The sequence below is a fragment of the Heterocephalus glaber genome, unplaced genomic scaffold, assembly GCF_053883595.1.
Source record: "Heterocephalus glaber isolate CG9 unplaced genomic scaffold, H.glaber_assembly_v1.0 deba00001446, whole genome shotgun sequence".
Taxonomy (NCBI): Eukaryota; Metazoa; Chordata; class Mammalia; order Rodentia; family Bathyergidae; genus Heterocephalus; species Heterocephalus glaber.
This window is the reverse complement of record NW_028258298.1, coordinates 3,585,311-3,605,774: the sequence shown is the minus strand read 5'-3', so window position 1 is coordinate 3,605,774 and position 20,464 is coordinate 3,585,311. Positions and strand designations below refer to the sequence as shown.

Here is a 20,464-nt window from a genome sequence, read left to right as displayed (position 1 = left end):
ATCCTGCAGAATATCCTGCAATGCACTGGTCAGCCTCCACTCAACAAAAAATCATCTGGGCCCCGGTGTCAACAAGCTGAAGAGGAGATGCCCCAACTGCTCAGAAACCCTTTTCTAAGTGAGAAAGGTGAAACCCAAGGGAAAATGATTGGCTCAGAGAAACACAGAAGGCAGGAAGAGCAGAGGGTAGCAGAAGCCTGTGTCCTCTCTTCTCTCTCAAGGCCTTTCTCTTAACATCCTTCAGGCCTGCTAGAAAGGACTTTCAGAAATGAAGCTGCTCCTTCTCTTCCCAGACTTCAGAACACCTTTTCTCAGCCCACTGGGGGGAAAATTCCACTGCCAGCCTTAATGAACTCATGCCAGTCCCTAGCCACTTTGGTCTAGGCAGATCTCTTCTGGGGGTTAGATTATTATCTTTATTATGCATTTCAGAAGTGGATGGTACTGCTGATAAAAATAGGAATTGCCAGAGGAGCCAGCAGCAGGCATTATGAGATGCTGCATTTGCACCACTGTTGCAAACAGGCCCCCATGAGAATGCAGTGGAGACCTCTGCACATACATACAACTGTATCTCGCGATTATTAAATATTGATTCACTCAGCAGGGGCCTATGCCTGATTTAAAATGAAGGCAAGTGCATTAACTTTTGCTAATCTAATCTAGACCCATAGAAGTGCCCCTTTGCCTGCTTCTAGTGACCCCAATTCTCTGATTGACAGTGTAGGGAGCCAACCCTTTGATGACCCTTTTGACTTTAGAAATCAGTGTGCCTGAGTCTATATCTGGTGTTATAGGATAAGTACAGTGTGAACACTGGAACTTAATAAAAAAGAAAAGAAGCCTCCATGATGATGAATAGCAATTACAGGGAATTAGATTAGTATCGGTGTCTGGAGGAATTGTAAACATTTTCTGGTGCTGATGTTAGATAGCATCAGAAGGGCGGGGGAGCAGGGGATGATAGAAAGGAAGAGAGGCTACCAATAAGAACAAATATGCAAGTCCATAGCGTGTGCATAATGGAACTGAAATTTATTTTGCTGTGTGTCTTTTTAAGCCTCTAGATAGATCACAAAAAATACAGCCAGCTAGAAAAGAAATAGCCCAGATGTAATTTAAAGGACAGCTTTTTACCCAATACTTCAGCTTGGAGACACCTGTCCTGTGTTCCTCTAAGATACCCAGCTCAGGGGAGGAGAATAAAAGTTGCTGATTTATCTTCAGTAGCCCAGATCTATTTTTAATTTATTGGCCAGTGACAAGTTTTTTGTTTAGGTCTTTTGTGTTACTCAACACAACTTTCTCAAGAGAAAAAAAGCAGCCTATAGGCTATTGTTTTCTTTCATTTGCCAGTACCTTAGAAGAAACTGAATGTGGACTTCTCAAAAGCAAGTTGACAGTTTCTCTGGTTTCATGATAAGCAGCTGACTCTGCAGAAGGAATTAATGTCTCCCTGGCCCTCTGGTTCAAATGTGTGTGTGTGTGTGTGTGTGTGTGTGTTTATACACATTCACACACAAACATATACACAAACACTTGTGTGGTCTTTGGGTCAGTGTGGAAGCAACAGTTTAATCATTCCAGTTTTCACAGTTGTGTCATGAAAATCTTTACTAGAAATATGTCTTTTAATACTGTAGAGTCACAAATAAGTTAATGTATATGACTCAACTCAAACATACAGATGAACAGTCCTATGTAGTGCCCCTACTCTTTGCAAAGGACCCATTTCCAACTGGAAGCACCAAGCTGAAAGAGAAGAGAGAAGCATATTACAGATCCTGCCTTCTCATGCCATTTTCTACTCAGGTTGATTGGTGCACACACCAATAGGTATTACAATTGTGATATATTCCATCAGAATGCTTTGAATAAAGAACTTCAGAGGACAAAAGAGTTATAACTTTTGCCCATGTTCACGTATTCAACCAATTCTATTGTGTGCTGGACACCATTGTGTATGGCAGGAATACAGAAGAGACAGAACAGTATGGTTCTCCTAGAGGTTTGATTTTCCTAGAGGTTATGTTCCAATGAGAAGAGAGAGACAACAATTACTAGACAAATGAGCAAGAGCTCCAGGGAGTGAAGTGTGTTTTACAGACTGCTAAAGCAGGGATGGGGGCATGAGCATGAGTAATATTTGAAATGGGAACTAGGTGATTAACAACTGACCATAAGAAGATCTGGGGAAAGATCATATTAGGAAAGAAAATGTCAGTTGCAAACTGAAACCAGTGTGGCACCTTCAAGGGACAGAAAACAGACCAGAGATCTGAGTGAATTCTGTGCAGAATAGTCCAAAATAAAGTCAGTGGCTTCCTCTGGGACCAGCTCTGAAATATCTGAGAGATGGAGGTATGAATTTTGAGTTTTATGCAAAGGGCAATCAGGTGTCATTGGAGGATTTTAAGAGAAGATGATATCTGATTTATGGTTTTTGTGAGTTTTGTTTAATTACTTTCGAAGTCATTCAGAGAAGTCAATGTCCATACTAATAGTAAGAAAGGGAAGACAATGAGACAGGTAACAGTAAAGTAGGTTTAGGTAGTAAGAGGGAAGACAATGATTTCAAGAGATTAGAGAATGATATATAGTCATGGTGAGGGTTAATTTTACAGTAACAGGATTTAATAATTGAGTATGGAAAACAAAATAAGAAAAGAAAAGAATCAAAGACAATAGCTTCTGAACAGTTAGGTAGGTGATGGTATGATTAAGGATGTAGTACCCTAGCAGAGGGCATTTTGAGAGAAAAGGATCGGGATCTCCCATGGGGACACCATCCTTTATTGCTGACACATTATGAGCTGAGTATTGTTTTAAGATCTTTAGGCAAATAAGTCATTAAATCTCCAAGATAGCCCTATGGAAAGTGTCATTCTATGCCATCTTTTTTACAGAGAAGAAAAATTAAAGTCCATGTCCATGCAGCAAAAATGCATAGAATTCAGTATTTATTGCATGAGAATGAAGCTCAAAACAGAGCTAGAGGTAGAGGCATGAGTCTGGATACCAGGAACATCTGATTGGAGTGAAATGCACAAGTGGGATGGGAGAGAGAGTCAGTTAGAGAAGAGTACCTATGGTCAGGAAACAGAAGACTCCACCATGAGATTTGACGCTGAGAAGGCATGGCCAGCTGGGTAAGAGAACAAGGAGGATGTGATATCACCAAGCCAAAGAAGAAAAAGGAGAAATAAAGTTCAGATGCTGCTGAACAGATAACTTATAACAAGGATAGAAAATTAGACTTTAGGTTTCATAAGGTGAGGCACCTTGAATTTGAGAACATAGGGATTGCAGGAAGTGATTGTAATAGGAGTGGTTTGCACACGTTAGTAAGTGTATTCCTTTCCCTCACCCCTTAACCCATGCTAGGGACTACATGAGCTGTTTAAATCACTCACCATAATCATCCTTTAGGATCATTGCAGGCATTTTGCAGGTGAAAATACTGAGAAGTTGAATAGTGTCTCAAAAACATGTGGCTTTATGAATGTGCTTAATATGACTGAACTGTACCCTGAAATTAAGATGGTAAATCTCATGCTATAAATACAAAAATACAACAATACAAAATTGGAAAAATATTAAGGGCTAATAGATAGCAGATCCAGGGCTGGAGTCTGAGTCTAATTGATGCCAGAGCCTGAGCTCACAGATACTATGCTACTCTTGGTGGCCTTTAGTGCAAATTAACTCATTCAGATCAAGAAAATTATGTACAATTTAGTAAATAACAATTAAGAAAAAATTAAGAAAGTTAAATAGGGGGCAAGATGGCCTGATGTGTCAAACTAAAGACTTTAAACTTTATTCTCTGGGTGGAGGGAGCTAGCAAACATTTGAACTTTTGAGTTCATTCTTTATTCATTCATTCACCATCATTCAGCCAACAGTTATTCAGAGACCACTGGGTAACAAAGTGTGTTTCCCCATGACCAAAGGATAAGGAACATTTCAGATAGAGCTGAGAAGCGAGTGTCAGTAAAGCAGAAGAAACACCATGATTAAGACTTGAAGTCAGGATGGTGGGAGAGCACTCTGGGCCACAATTATGGCCCAGGGTGACTGTGGGGTTAGTGCTAAATGATAAGGATACTTGAAAAGTCTGACTTTTAAAGTTTTATTCTGTGGACAACCATGAGTAATGAAACATGAAAAATCATAAAACATCAGCAGTAGGAATCCACTAAAGAGGAAATGCAGTTTGTAGAGATCTTTGTTGATTACAAAGCATAGTAGATAGAGATGTTCATCTAATGCATGTGGAAGAGGTTTATTCTATCATTGTAGATATCAAGTGACTGTGGTTCTGAGTGTTTGCTGGGCATGAGGTGCAACATCTGCTTGTATATGCTCTTCTATAGTGGACATGTTTTGGATGAAGCAGCCTGGCCCTTTGATCTGCACAGGTAAATGAATGTTGTTCACATACATCTTTTGCAGCTCTCAATAGTAAGGGCAGATGCCGACATGAAAATTTTGCCATTGCATTTTCCTTAGTAAGGGGTCAGGTGGCCACCCCTGCATACCCGGGGAGGATAAATCCCTTCCTGAGTGATGCCAGGGAGCAGATGGCCCTGTGTCAAGATTCATTGACATCCTGATGGGCCCGCTTTCACATGCTGTGAGCAGCGAGGAAGAAAGCAGAGTTATTGTCAAATTCCCATCTTGCCCTTTTTGATATAAAGTTCACTTGTAATTTTTATTTTATTTTTTTTACTTCACCTGCTAATGCATTTTGTTCTCCGGAGTGTGAGAGACCCAGCTTCCTGCATAGCCTTTAATTAGTTTCTGGATGATGACATCTTCACTGAGAAGCAACTGGTTGTGTCCCTCCAATCTCAGGGTGAGATGAAAGAATCTAATAAAGACATTCACTGTTTCTAGGTGATGTGTTTGACAAGCTTTGTATTAACAAGAAATCATGTCGAAACTTTTTCCTTTCCTCAACTGCACTCCCTCTCAGGCTGCAGCACTGTGACATGTCACAGGAGGATTAACAGGACCGCCCGCAGTTCTCACTGCGAATTTTTTAGCTTAACACAAACAGGCCAGTGTCTGCCCCATGCCAAAGTGGAAGGAGCTTCATCTTGATCTGTTCTCCAGTCATAGCCTTTATGACAAATTTAGTGGCAATAAAGATTCAGGACAAAAAGTCAGTTGAAAACCAACTACCAAGTAATCCTGAACAGCAGTGGGTCTGCCTTGCAGGCTTCAGGATCAAGATCAGATAATGGGATCTGTCTTCACTTGCTGGAGATGTCCCGCAGATGATGCTCCAGGGAGTGTGGGTGTAACTCACGTTCCCATTCTGGCATAAGCCATATCAGCCCTCCAGTGCTGGAGAGGCAGAAAATCCCCTTGGGCCTAACTATCCTCTTTCTCCAAATTCAACTTTGCAGGAATTTGAGGGGAAAGAGAGACATTTGTGAAGTAACTAGTGTACTGCAATCAAGATCGTCCTCCTGCATTCAGCATAATTCCCTGATGCATACAGCTTTATGGTTAGTGTTTCAGTGCAAAACTACCAGTCCTTTTAGGCAATTAGGAATTAAAGTGTCGAAGACACCATCAAGGCAGCTGAGAGTGTTAGTGAGCTTGGCACTGTTGGCAGCCCCAGACACAGAATTTTGTGGTGTTGAGTGGGACCACCTGGGACAGAGGCTCTGCCCTACCTGGTCAGCTCCCTCTGACCTCGATGAGAAAGCCTAGAAGAGAGGAATACTTGACACATGATACTTCCCTTAAAGGCAGGAGGATAACATGAGCAGAGATTCATGGCCAAGAGCCCGAGAGACTGTGGGGACCCAGGCATATATGTCTTCACATCTATTTACTTCCATTATATCAACATTAGAAGTATGAACCTTATCCTGGGGTAGAATTATGGCATAGACTATTACAGATAGTTATTTTCTTCACAAGATGGATTTGTAAATAGAGCCAAGAATATCCAAAGGGCCAATTTAGCTAACATTTTCTTGAATTTGGTAAAAATGGCCCCTACTGAGGAGGAAGCAAAGCCACAGAACTACAGCCCCTGATTGAAATGCGTCCAGGGTGCTCCACCTAAGGAGACTGGACTCTTAGCTAAGGGGATCTTGTTGTGCACCTCTGACAATCTTTTGGAACTTGTACCAAAAAACTCCCTCTAGAGGAGAGGACCCTCAGATAGAATCTGGGATAGGATAAGAATGAGTTACCACCACCACCACAGCATCACCCCCAGAGCCAGTCAGTTGAGTATTATGGGCCTCAGCTACTTCTTTGCTCTGAGGAGATCACAGGAAGATCCCATATGTCAAGAGAGCCAAAGAAATGCACTAAAGAGGTCTTGTGTGGAGCTTCAGAGGCTCTGTATGTGAGATTTGCAGGGATAAACAACTCCTGGTGAGGAGAAATGAGGACAAGGAGGAATCAGAAACCCCACCTCTGAGATGGATGAGAAGAAATCATGCAAGTCAAAAGATGTCCCTATAAAATAATCCTGATCAGTAACTTATGTGTGCTTTTTACAGCCAACAGTTGTGCTATTTACCACTAATTGATAGGACTCTTTTTTAAAATCTCAATCACAATAGCATTCATTTGAAGAGTGATTAGCAGTTCACCCAGTGCTTTCAGTTATGCCTACAGATTTCATTTGATCCCCAAAAGCCTGTAGGAAGAGCTTGGATTTGACATTGGCTACTTTCTACTTCACTGGCTTTGAGCACCTCATTAGCTATTTAAGGCTTCAGTGTTCTGGATTAAATGGGAAAGTGCAGGCGAAGAATTTAGTGCTTATTGCATGTTCAACAAATATTAGCTTTTTTTCATGAGGAATAATAAGAAAAAAACATTTTCCAATTTGTTTGACTTCTTTTTAAAATTAAGTAGTGAATCAGGTTAATTGTTTTCCTTCTCATGGTGGCATCATTTTAATTTTGAAGGGTTTCTAGTTTGTGGAAATTTTTGCTGTTGGTCTTCAGAAACCCCTGATTACAGACTCTGCAATGTGTCTGTCTGTTTGCAAGATGAACTGTTAGCTGTTTAACATCTGAGCTTACATTTTTTATTGCAGTGGGGATAACACCTATGGAGTTATTGTGGGGAAATTACAGAAACCAGTAAATGTTGACCATGTGGCTAAGTCCTGGACATGGAAGGTGTCTGCTGGTCCTTAGGTTTCCCACCCTCTTTTTCCCCTCCTGATCTTGTACCTAAGGAACTCATCTGTTTAGGGATGGAAGCAGCAGGCAAAGGACCTGGTCATGCAGGCTCAACCCAAAGCCTGTGCCCCTGTGTGAGAAACTGGAAAACAGCCAGCCCTATCTGGTCGGCATGTTCAGATCATATCAGTACTTCTCTTAGGTCTCCAAGTGAGTCAGTTGATGAAGGGATACTTCTTAGAAATTTCTTAGTTGGTACCCAGACTAATGGAGCACTTATACTTGCAGATAGGTGCTGTAAAATTCAGTTTACATCAATACACTCAGAAGCAGGGAAGATGGAGTGATAAAGGAGTGGTGTTTTCTTTATTCTTTTGTGTCTCCATTAGGAATGGCAGAACTGGGTCAGGAAACAGTGCTCATACAAACTTCCATTCACACGGTAGTTCATCCTGAAAGGAACAAATTCCAAGCTTCAGAGCCAGTGGCTTGCAACTAATCCCAAATAAATCATTGGATTTACCACCTAGGGTTTCATGATTTTCCAAAGAACAAGGAAGGGCGGGGGGGGCATGTAAAAACTAACAAAAATGTTTTCGTAAAAGTAATAACAATTCATCTGAAGTTACACCATTAAGGAGCTTTGTATATTTTCAAGCTTTTATTAGGGATTCTGTAATCTGACCTTCCTCTCCTTGCAAAGGAAACCATCACTTGGCTGGCGGGAGACTATGGTCCTAATACCCATCTCAGACTGTATCTTGTGTCCTTACTTAAAGATGCTATTGATCCTAGAACCACTAGTATACCTGAAGCAATGGAAAGCATCTTCTGATAAGATTGGGAGTGGAATCCATCCCAATTTACAAAACATTCCCCACAGCACCCAAAGTCAGCATTTCTCTTCATATGTGTTTCTAGAGGTACACATTTTTAGTAACACCAACAAATCACATTTGAATAATACTTTATGTTTAAAAGGGGATTTTCACATTTTTGTCTGATCCACAGCACATCTATTTTGAGGAAAGAAGATGCGTATTAATAAAGCTAATACAATCAGAGATTCAAATGATTTATATAAGTTTATACAGTTAGTAATTTTGAGGTTTAGGCTTAATACCTGCTATTCTGACATGAAGCTTAAAGTTATTTTTATCAAAAGATGTCATAGATCCCACAGTACTAGAAAGTGCATTGTATCATACACATAGTTGTATAGGAAGGAAGGAAAAGTGGGAGGGCGCTTTCAATAACCCTAGTTGAAATATGCCAAATGTTCACCTTTGTTAGTCGATCCACTGGTGGACATAATCACAGCTCTTCTGTCATCATATAGGCACAGCCTGATGAACATTTGGGTGACAGGAAGCAGCAGCCACAGCAGCTGCCTCCAACCCAAGCTCTCCTGGGGGCCACAGCTCTAGTTCAGCACATACTGCAGTAAGACAAAGCAGAGGATGATGAACAGGGTGAGCTACTGATAGAATGAAGAGGAGAAAGGAATGTGGGTACAAAGTTGGAAATTCCAAAGTCTGTATCAATGAAACCTCTTATTCATGTTTGTGGTAGAGAATAACACCACAGTCATAGCAATGACAAGAGCTCTTTTTGCTGAACAGCCCACAGGCACACAGAAGTTCCCATGTGAAGGGAGCAGGGTGGATGACATGTGGGTATGCTGTGACCCAAGGAGCACGTACGGCCTTGGGATGTATCTTCTATTGGGCTGCACTCTGAGTGAAGGGTGCATAGTTGGGATCATCTATAACCTGTATTCATGACCCCCTTCCAAACTCATTGCTCTTTGCACTCAAACAAATTACTAAAATCCTACTAATCAATAGTTTCTTCTTCTGTCAATAGGAATCATAACAGAAGCCCTTATAATAGTAGTGGGTAACCTATGGCACTCGAGCCACAGTGGGTACTCAGAGTCCTCTCTGTCTACACTCAAGCCAAGTCGCTCTAGCAGCCCAGCATCAGATAACAGTTATTTTTTTTGAAACTAAAACCTCAGTGTTCAGGTTTAATTGCAGTGTTGGCACTTTGTGATAAATAAGTGGGTTTCAGGTTGCAGTTTGAGTGCTCAGTCTCTAAAAGGTTTGCCATTATTTGTGCATAAGATTCTTATAAGAATATCCAATAATGAACTCGAGCCCAGGTAAAGTGTTTAATGCATAGCAGATTTCCACAATGTGTGGGTGTCCGTAAATATATAGTTGCTGGTGATTCTGTTTAGTATTTTTATGTATGCACTCATGATTTCAAGTATGGCTGTTACTTTTCTCACCCATATAATCCCTGCTTTACAAAAGACTTTGCAATTTTCACCTATATATTTGAAAAAAATTTTAGATCCCTCTGAGTATCAGAATCTTCATCTGTAAAGTGTGAAAAATATTGAGAATGATAATGCATCTTCGTTTGCCTAGCAATGTTTTAGTTTCAGCATTGAAAGTCTTGTGTCCTGGGGAAGTTCTTAATTCCAGATAAACCAGGGAAATTGGAAACTGTAGAAATAATGTCTACTAGCAAAGTTAACACAGGAGAAATTAAAGGTTATATATGTAAAACACCTTTTGTATAAAAGGTATTCAATAAATGGTAATTACTGACAATACCATACACACTGAGAGTCTTTGGGGACTACTTAAAAATTTTGAGGATATTTAGTCATTTGAATTTATTCCCATTTCCATAAGAGCCTTGTGAAAACACATCCATCCATCCATCCATTCAATGAACACAAACTTTGCCAGCATGAGGCATGTGATGAAAAGTTGAATGAACAAGACAAGCAACAGAGTGCTCATTTTGTTTAAGAGAAGCCAACAATCACACAGTGTGGAAGTTCTGTGTTAGAAAGAGTAGCCAAGGAAAACTTCTTTGAGAAACTAAGATTTAATGAATAAGACAGAAAAAGCCATGTGAAGAGCAAGGGGAAACATGACATACTCTCCAGGTCAAGGAAGGGAGGAGAGCTCACCAGCAGAATGAGAAAAGTTTAACTGGCGAGGAGTGTCGGAGGGGGGGCAGGATTCAGTTCATGAAGGACCCACAAGCTAAGGAAGGACTTGTCTTCATACTTATGCTGGCTCATCTGTTGGCTCAGTCTGGATGAGAAAGAAAGTGTATGTTGCTGTAGCCTGAACCCAATCTTAAACAGATAAACTTTGCAATAGGCTTTGCAGAGACACCCAGTGGCCTGTATGAAAATAAGGATTGGTCTGCAGACCAATACATGGTTGGTGGAAACTTTAAGAGCTTTCTGATCTCAGTTATACTTTCTGTACTAGGCTTTTGACATAGACCTGAGTGTTTTTGTGTGAGTCTGGAAACCAGGAAGTTCAAGGCACTCTAGATTTGCTCATTTAATTCTGTAAGCCTTATTTCAAATGAGCCCTTGCTTTAAAAGCTCTCCTAGAAGAAGTGGGCATCTCAGATCTTGCACCAAAGCAAGAGCAGAAGGAGAAGTGCCACTGGCAGCCATGGATGCTATCTGGGATCTGTAGATCTGCATGTGTTGTGCAGACGAACCTGGCCCAAGAAGCTCATATGCATTCTCAGCCCCACAGGCCTGCACAGTGCTTAATAAAGCTGCTTAATTTGAATTTAATACAGTATTTACTGTGTGCTAAAAACAGAAAATTGCTATTTATTAATGACACAATTATTAAAACTTAACACCTGGGCAGTAGAAGCTAAACCAAGGTATAATAGTTCTTTAGAATATGTTAGATAATAATTAACTTATTTAATTATTTACACATTTTAACTAAAATTCAATAGTAGCAAGATTAAACTATAGCATAATGTATTAAATGTGAAACTATCCAAAGAGTGTGGTTCATTTGGCTTCTGTCTTTCTTCCTAAATAGATCTTAAACATTTGTTGGTCTTTCTGTTTCTATAATTGGTATGTTTTCTCGATTTAGACCTCAAAAGCCAGCAGATTTCAAATACATATATGTAGGGGAACATGATGACCTTTTTAAAGGAGGCATCAACTCTCAAAAATCTAATTGTGGCTGCAGATTTCAACCCTGTGCAGCTTACTTTTCAAATGTGTGTTCAACTGGGATCTTGCCCCAGACCTTTGATCATTTTCTTGGTTACTTTTCTCATTGCTGAAACAAAATACCCAATACTCAAAGTTAAAGGAGGAAAGGTTTATTTAGCACACAGTCTGTAGAGGTTTCAGTCCATAATCAGCTGACTTCAAGGCAGGATGGATGGCAGACAGCCATCGCAGAGGAGAAACAGTACATGGTAGGCAGAAGGTACTAAAGCAACAAGGGACGACACAGCTCTTTCTGTCCCTTATATCCTCTCCAGGCTACTTAGGGCCGGTAGCACTCACATCCTTAATCCTAGTGCCCTTGATCCTAGCATTGCATCATGAATTAATTCCATCATCACATGCTCTAGATCCAGTCACCTCTGAAAAAGCCCCACCTATGACCACATGAAGCTTTCAGGGGACATCTAGACAGGAGCCGTAACAATCATATTACTCCAACTGCTAGCATAATATTCCTCCCTGGGTATCCTTCATCATCTCAACATCAGGATAGTTAAAACAGAGTAATCAAATTAATGCTCTATCCAAAAGCAGTTCCCTGTAAAATATGCAGGTCTGTGCTGGTACAGATGTCCAGTTGCTGTTGAAAAAATTGTGTTTCTGCTTGACTTGGTACTTCTCTGCCCCTGCCAGGGGATCACTAAGTACCTGTGTATTCTCTTTGGCTTTACTCTCAAATACACCCCTTCCTTTCCATTATTACAGAGCCAACAATTTAATCCAGGCTTAGAAAATCACCTGAATGGATAGCTTTCTCTGACTCTAGTTTCTTTCTCTTCCACTTTGACACATGCTTAACAGATTAGTCTAAAAATAAAATTTTTAAAACTATGGCATTCTCTGTTTAAAAATTCAAATACTTGCCATACCTATAGGATGGCATTTAAAACCCAAGATCTTGCCCCCAGGCTGTTCCACAGTCTGGTTCTACTTTATTTCATTGATCTTATATTCCATTTTTCATTGATTCTTATAAAATTTATTGACTGTCTATTCTGCGTTGACACTGCAAATGTACATTTGCCAACCACACACAATATCAAAACACATTTATTGAACATTACACATTGCCAGGAACTGCTCTCAGTACATTTCATAAACTTGCTTCTTAAATCCTCAGAAGAACCTTCTGAGCTTCAACATCCTATGGAATTATTGGCTCCATTTTGTAGGTAAGGAAGGTGAGGCACAGAGAGGTAAACTAAGTTGGCCAGGGATACCCCGTTGAAATGTAGTAGAGCCAGGCCCTTAGCCTACTCTAAATTGGCTTTTTAGAATTTACATCTTAATGTACTTCACGGATTTCTGCCTTCCCATCTGTGCCAATGTAATTCTACCCCTTCTAAGGCAGCTTCACTTTTTTTCTGACTAGATGACTCTTGTGTGTTGATCTTCAAAAATAGATGCTTCTCCAAGGTGAAACCACCTCTACCACTCTCACTCACTGTGATCTTCCCCCAGCTTATAAAGTTTAATGTTTGCATCATTCCTTTTACATTCATTTGCAAACATTATTCTGATATATTTCCCTTAATTATTCAGTTCTCTGGGATGTTTATATGCACTGTTTGCCCAGACTGTAAATTCATGGAGGACCAAGCAACCTGGTAGATTTCTGCATGACACTTTTATTTAGCACACAGTTGTATATATAGTAAGTATTCACACAATGATTATTGAATGACTTTTAGCCCAGTCCCAAAAGGAGACTTCTGCCACTAAAAATTGTGTCTTCCTATTAGTGCTTACCTTATGTTTTCCTTTTTACCTAGAATGTCTCTCCTTCTACCCTCAGCCTTGATTAATTTGACTTATCTCCTAAGGAGTAACATACTCTTCCTGTATCCAAGAAGCCTCCATGATACCCATCTTCAGGCAGGTATAGGTGTTTGTCCTCTGTGTTCCCATAACATCTGATTCATCCTTCTCTGTCACAATACATGGAAGGATGGGCCTTCTTTATCTGTTTCCACATCTCTAGACCGTGAACTCCTTGAGGACCAGACTATCTCTTAGTTTATGTTCTCAGTGCTTAGCGCAGTGCTAGTATGTAGCAAGTGATCCATGGATACTGACAGAACAAACAAGTGAATGAATGAACAGCCTCCATGATGAGAAGCAAGATATAGAACATATGCATGGAATAATATAAAAATATAAGCAATCTTATCTTAGAATGAAATGAAAACTTCCTAACGCACATAGACCTAGCTAAAGCCATACTGCACCCTTATCAATTCAATTTAATTTTTTGTTATTGCTGGGGATTGAACCTGGGGCCTTGTATACACTAAGGAATTGTGTTACCACTGAATTGTAACCACAGAATCCAATTTAATTTTGAATACTGACAATGTGCTGAAAGTTGCCACCTAGACAGTGATACTTGCAATCTCCTAACACCTTAGGTATTATGCCAATTTAGTTTTTATAATTTGGATTGTACCTCTGGCCAGAGCACCTTGGGTCTATTCCCTGAATAGCTTACCTTGCACATTCTGGGGGCAGTTTTCCTCCTTCATGCTCTCATCTTAGACAGGACTGAAAGGATGACAAACAGGTCTCCAACTTCTACTTCATGAGTTGGGTGCTTTCCAGTTGCTAGGGGGAAGACAATTCTAGATGATTCTTCCAAGCCTGAGGTATGATTGTCCCATTTAATATACTGACTGAGCTGACAGCTCTGGCCCAAAGCACCTGCATCCTCTTTGGGGACTGTCCATTGTTCTCTACTGTATGATTAGCAGATTAGCTATCATGTAAGGAGCCAGGAAAATGAACTCCCAGTAACCCCTTCCAAAGCAAGAGTAATTCATTACCCGGCCTGATTTCCACTTAAAATGTACTTTAAGTACATTTCCAACTACAAACCCTAAATCACCCTGTGTTCACAAAGTCCATCATTTTTCATTTTACTGCATGGTGTTGGCGTGACATAATCCCTTGCAGAGCATCTTGGAGTACTTTACAGATCAATAAATTACTTACCTGAACAGTTGGAGCAATGTCTGCAAGGCCAGCAGGACATTCTGCAGGCAGCCTATCCTCCAGGACGCAAGCAAGGCGTGTGGGTGCCAAAAGCAGGCAGAGGCAGGGATCAGGCAATTGTCTGGGTAGGTGGGAGAGTGTATGAGCAGGGACTGCTTCTCTTAAGGCCTATACACAAAATACATCAAAGTTTTTATTTCTGCAAGATCAGTTTAAATAATTTTAGAACAAAAAGAATTTAGAAATTTGTACCCATTAGGAAGTCAGCAAATCAAACACTCAGTTATTAAATCGGCAATTACTTTTCTGTCCTGGAAGGCCCAATCTAGATTTTTAAGTGACACAGCCAAAAATTGCAAAGTTTTGTCTTGAAAGTCCCAGATGCAGAGTCAAGAGTCCCTCTCAAACCCTCACTACAGATGCTCTCCGTTATTTCTGTTCCACCAAATACCTTTAAAAATACACACACAAACACACACACACACACACACACACACACACACACTACTACCTCTTTATGTGAAGCTCATTGTAGACCTAAACCTAAAAATGATTAATTGGTGCTTACTCTATGCAAGACACATTCTTCAAGACAGCAGAAAATTAAATGATAAGTAAAGCTCATAATTAACATCTTATATCCAGATAATTTATGGCATAGAAGGAAAGGTGAGACAAATGTATCATAAAAGAGTCCTACTTGAAAGTGCTGTAAGGGAGATAGTACAAAACTGCCTGCTAAACAGCAAGGGGAGGTCATTCCTCTTGGGGATCCTCTCTCTGGAAGGCTGTGTGGGAAGGATGGTAATTCATCTAGGTCTCAGATAATTCTAAGAAAAGCACCTAAGCATTGATGTCTGCAGTGAGAGACTGAGGATAAGAACACAAAGGAGCAGCACATGCTATGAGCCTTGAGTGTCCCCACTCATTAGAGTGTAGGACATGAATGGAAGAAAATATTGAGGATAGACAGAAAGAACACAAAGAGAAGATATCTGCATGGTACCCACTTTTTATGGAGGCAAAGTTCCAGCATAAGTAAAGGTGAGTGTCAGCAAATGACTCAACTAGAGGAAAGGCTACCATTGAGATTTCCAAAGCAGTCTGACTTTAGTGACCTCACCACTCTGGTTTTGGAATGAAGAATAAAGTCATCAGTTTTCAGCTTCCCTGCATTTACTAGCAGATCGGATGGCATTGTGTACTGGGAGGGAAATGAGCCTTGGGATTGCACAGTGATGGCTCCAGAGTATGTGTATGCAAGGAAGAAGATGACATGAAGAAACATGAGATCCCTGGATAGAGAGGTCCATTAACTTGCCCAGAACGACACTGTCCAATCCAGTGTTAACAAGACTAAAATAATGTGTGCTAATGACCCCACTCTGAGACTGCTGGGAGCATGGAGAGGCTGGAAAGGTGGATCCCTTGAACAGACATTATAATTCAGCCTCATATATTTTTGTTGAGCTTTTACTGTAGACATATGTAAACATATGAAAGGCTCGGTTCAGGGTGTCAGAAGACTCATGGTCTAGTGGGTGAGTAATGCTAAGCAAATAGCTGTACCGTACTGTCTACAAACAGGGTTTGGGAGCTCAGTCAATGGCACTCTCATCTTATCCACTTGAATTATAAACCATTTGACAGATTAGACAAATGAGTAGTCACACAGAGAGCCAAAACCCACAAAGACTAGTGGTAAAGCTGATGCTGTGAAATTGGGCTCAGAAAGGTAGCAAGGATGAGTTTCTAAAACTGGGCCCAGAAATGAGACAGGTGTACACAGGCAGTGTGAGCTGCAGGATGGACCTGTCTCTGTGGTGTACTGCTTCTGTACAACAGGCAGGAGGTGTACAACAGCATGGAAGCCCAAATCAAAAGACTATTAAGTGAGAGTCCTGTTCCCATCAGGATGAAAATGTCACCTTGCTGGAAGGAGTAATTTAGGGGAGACAGACAGAGACAGAGAGACCAGGTGTGTTATAGTTCACTAATGTTATTTTCACTTGAAGAGGAAGCACTAAATCTGAGTTTTAAGTAGGGCAGAGAGTTTTAGGAGTGGTGAGGACTGCAACAAAGAAAATGGCCTTTTGGTTAGGCTGTAAGGATGACTGTGAGCTTCCCAGGAAAGATGTGAAGAACAGTGCAGATCCACATGCATGGTGACCTTGAAGGGCAGGATGGCACAGCCAGTGGATGTACAGAGTAGAACCCCTGAGGATGGCAGCAGGAGCATCTGCTGAAGATTGAATCTGAATGGTATCATATACTAGGTAAAGAGCCTGGTTATGATCAGGGAGGAAGTAGGGAGCAATGGAGCTGCTCAGGCAGTGATGTGCTGTGATCAGAATCGCATTACATAAAGACATCGCTGAATGCAGTGAGAAGAATGACTCGTGGCTATGTGGTGGAGGTGGGTGGGGTGAGAGTGGAAACGGGAAAAGGTGTAAGCTAGAAGAGCAGTTATTGCAGCATTGCAGTGGAATTTATTCCTGTCTGGACTCTCTGACTTGCTGTTTATATAAGAGGAAATGGAAGCTAAATTCAAGGTAAGATTTTTTCCATGTTTAAGGTAATTTCTAACTTTTCATCATTTACAAATGCAGTCCATGTATTTCAGTCTTCCATCTGTTCTGTCAACTATCATTTTAAGGCGACAGAAAAATGTATGAGCAGGATCCTTATTTTCCTTCTACCTGTTTTGTCTTCACAGTATCTCCCAAAATTGTAGAAATTTCTTCAGATATCTCCATTAACGAAGGGAACAATATCAGCCTCACCTGCATAGCGACAGGTAGACCAGAGCCTACAGTCACCTGGAGACACATCTCCCCCAAAGGTAAGAGAAGCAGCTTGTACATAATGTTATCAGAGGACACAGGAGACCAGACCAGGGACAGGATGTTATGGCTGTGACTCAGAGTCTCCTGTGTGTGGCAATGATACACTCATGGCTCTGCAGAGTTTTGAGGTTCTCTGCAAGACAGCCATGTCATCTAAAACTTCAGAAATCCCACCTGACTATTTCTCCAATCCTTTGTATATTAATCTCAGTTGCTTCTGGGTAAAACAGTGGTCGGGATGTTCTGGGTGAACTTGTCATGTCAAGTTTGGGAACGTGAGAAGCTGCTTCATTGGCATTGCTCAGCTGGCTGTTTTAAGAGACAGAAAACACAAGCACACAATGATGGATGAGATCTTAAATGCCCATATTAGGATAGGAAAATGTCCTAGTCTGTGCCTCTTCAGTATTGCCAAAAATCTGGTCATTAGTCGTTTTTGTGGTTTTGTTGTTGTTTTTCTCTGATTGATCCTAGATAATAAATATAACTTAATGTGCGGCTAAATTGCAAAATTCATTTGGTTTAAATGTTCAGATGTTATGCAGACCAGACTAAGTGTTTTGTGTTTTCAAGAACTGAATATTTAAATGGTTCAAATTTAAGACAAGATGTTATTTACCATTAAGCTAGCATTTATTTGGAAGAAAGCATAGCGTTCTTTCATTCATTCTTAGGTATTTATTGAGTATTACAATAGCCCCAGCTCTGTTCTAGGCACTGGGGAATTTATCAGTGAACTCAAACTGACAAATTTATGTTTTCATGAATTCATACTCTCATGAGACAGATGACAAGCAATAAATACATGGGTATACAATATACCAGGAGCTGATGGAGCATTAAAATAGAGCTGTATACATTGACCAAATGACATGGGTATGGTCAAGGAAGGTCTCCAAAAAGTTGGTATCTGAGCAAAGACATGAATAGAGGTCCTGAATTTTGCTGCCTATCACTAGATAATATGAATGTATGTGTGTGATTGTGTGTGTGTGTGTGTGTGTGTGTGTAGATGATGAAGGTTTGTGTCCAGCTGGGCAGTGCCAGCTCGGGTTTGAGGAATCCAGGTGCACCATAGCAGAGGTGATTTGCTTGTTGTACCTTCTCATTTGGAGAGGGGATTGGTGTGAAACTTACCCAACAGTGTTCTTGGGATCAATTCTTTTAGAAAAGAATGGAGGGACTATTTGGCAGAGGGAGAAACTGAGCTGTGATGTGGTCCAATGGAACACCACTGCTGAACCTATGGGGAGTTTTGAAGCTGGGATGGCCCTCCAGAAATGTACTCTATGGCAGTACTGGGGCTGATCCTTTGTATCAACATAGCAGTCCCTTGCTGAATTTAGGCTGTGTGCAAAAGGTTATAACCTTGGACCAAGTGTCTGTCTTCACATAAGTCGACCCCTACAAAGGGCTGACAGCTGAAGACTATCTGCCAAAGCCTGTCCTTCCCTGGGGCATGAGTCCTGCATTCCTGAAGGTGGCGGTGCAGCAAAGTACCCACTGCACTGCGATATTCCAGAAAAACAGAGTAGGACTTCAATGGTCTGCAAATACTGAGTTTCCTCTCTCCAGTAGCCACAGTGTACAGTGATGGATGTTCTCAGAGAAGGCGTGAAAGGTTCACCTGTCTTTGTCCTGAATTCCTGGGAGCTATCCTAGGACACTATTATTGACTCTACCCCTGTGAACAAGGGGATCGGTGAGAGCTGCTCATATCTCTGCCAGTCTCTCCATTTGAAATGACCTTATGTGTGGGCAGGCCCCAAATCTAGGATGTGGCCTCAGCTCAGCACCAGGTCATTGGTGATGTAGAATGGCCCTGGGCACTTCCAAGGAGGGGCCATTCTGCGGACAGACTCTAAGTCCACGCTGCATGCCATTCATCACAGCTCCAAGTAGAATGCCCAGTGCGTTGGTGCCAGGGCAGTGTGTACCTTTCTGATCCACAGAACATTTATCATCCGGGGTAGATTTCCTTTGCTTCATGCCAAGAAACAAAGTCTGTCTCCTATTTGATCTCTTTTCTTAATTCCACCTCCAAGTAGTCAGTTATTTGTCCTTGTCGAGTACCCTTCACTTCTACACATTCCCTTTTATATATGTATTTTCCCATATCCTTTTTGGCTCTGTACTTTCTTTTCTTCTCACAGCCTCCTGTATGTCTCTATTTAATTTCATTCCTTTCTACATTGCCTCCCTCCCTTTAACTTTCTTTTTCCTCACAACTACCTGTCATCTCTTTAGGGCTGAGCCCCTTCCCTATGTCTTACTGACACTCAAGCTGTTGTGTCTTGGAGTCCTTTTTTTTCCTTTGTTGTGGGAATCAAGCAGATGTACTTCCCAAGGGGACTTTTACCTGAGCCTGGGACAGATGTTGCCATTTTACTGAGGTTTTAGCTGCTATGGAAACAGAAGATGGATCAAGGAGAGAGGGGTAGGACAATCAGAATCTATCTGTGGATTAGAGTAATTTAGATGAACAGCTTTGTCCACATCCTGGGCCTGGATTAGCTCTCCAGGATTCAAGCTGATGGGACATGCCATGCAATAACTAATCATCTCTGAAATCACCAGGGTTCTATGTTCCCAGTGAATGATTATTTGGAGATCAGAGATGTCATTGAACTGCTGCCAAATCTAAACTGAAGCTGGAGATCTTGAGCAATCAAGCCTTCATCTTTCCCCACCAAATATTTTCAAGATAGTGCTTATTTTAAATAAATTAGGACAGGATTGGGGCTCCTTGGAGAGAAAGATATTCACCTTTGCAGAGCCTCTAAAAGCAGTGAGCTATTGTCATCTTTTGTCCCATTCTGTGAAGTTAGAGAATTGTTCAGTCAAGAACACACACACACGCAGTTCGAGAATGAATAGTTGGTCAGGGCATTTCTGGCAACCTGATGACTTCATTGCACTTTTCTTTCTCCAAACTGATTCGTTTGTTCTGCACATTTCTGAAAAATCCTAGATTCATCCATCATAACCTATGGTGCTGCTTGCTATAAACTCATAATTAAAGAGTATTTCGAGCCCTGGCCAACCCGTGGATGGAAAATGAGCAGAGAAATGCTGTGACTTCAGCAGGGATTCATGCAGTTTGCTCCAGAAATGCCTAGGAATGAAAATCTGGTGGGAAAGGTCAAGAGGCCTTTCCCAGGCCTCCTCATCAGATGGAGAAAATGTCAGCTGCCCATGGGCAAGATGGAGAGGGAGGTAGGGGCTTCCAAATGCTCTCTGGACACTGCCATTGAGTGCAAGAAGTAGTTTTCCAAATGTTATTTCTAGCATCAAACCTTTTTGCTCTCCTCATTAATGTGTCACTCCTAGAGTTCATGGAGAAGGTGCACCAGCGTTCTAAAGATCCCTGTCCTGCTCTGCAC

The 20,464-nt window shown here is 41.1% G+C and overlaps 1 protein-coding gene across 5 annotated transcripts in view; it reads left to right on the top strand.

The window, feature by feature from the left end:
• Ntm (neurotrimin) overlaps positions 1-20,464 on the top strand; it is a 981,237-nt gene that overhangs the window by 845,311 nt on the left and 115,462 nt on the right. For all 5 annotated transcript variants that reach the window (XM_087214236.1, XM_004862654.4, XM_087214235.1 and 2 more), the window contains exon 4: positions 16,952-17,077. In XM_087214236.1, the coding sequence (XP_087070362.1) occupies positions 16,952-17,077 (126 nt within the window). The remainder of the gene's footprint in view (positions 1-16,951; positions 17,078-20,464) is intronic.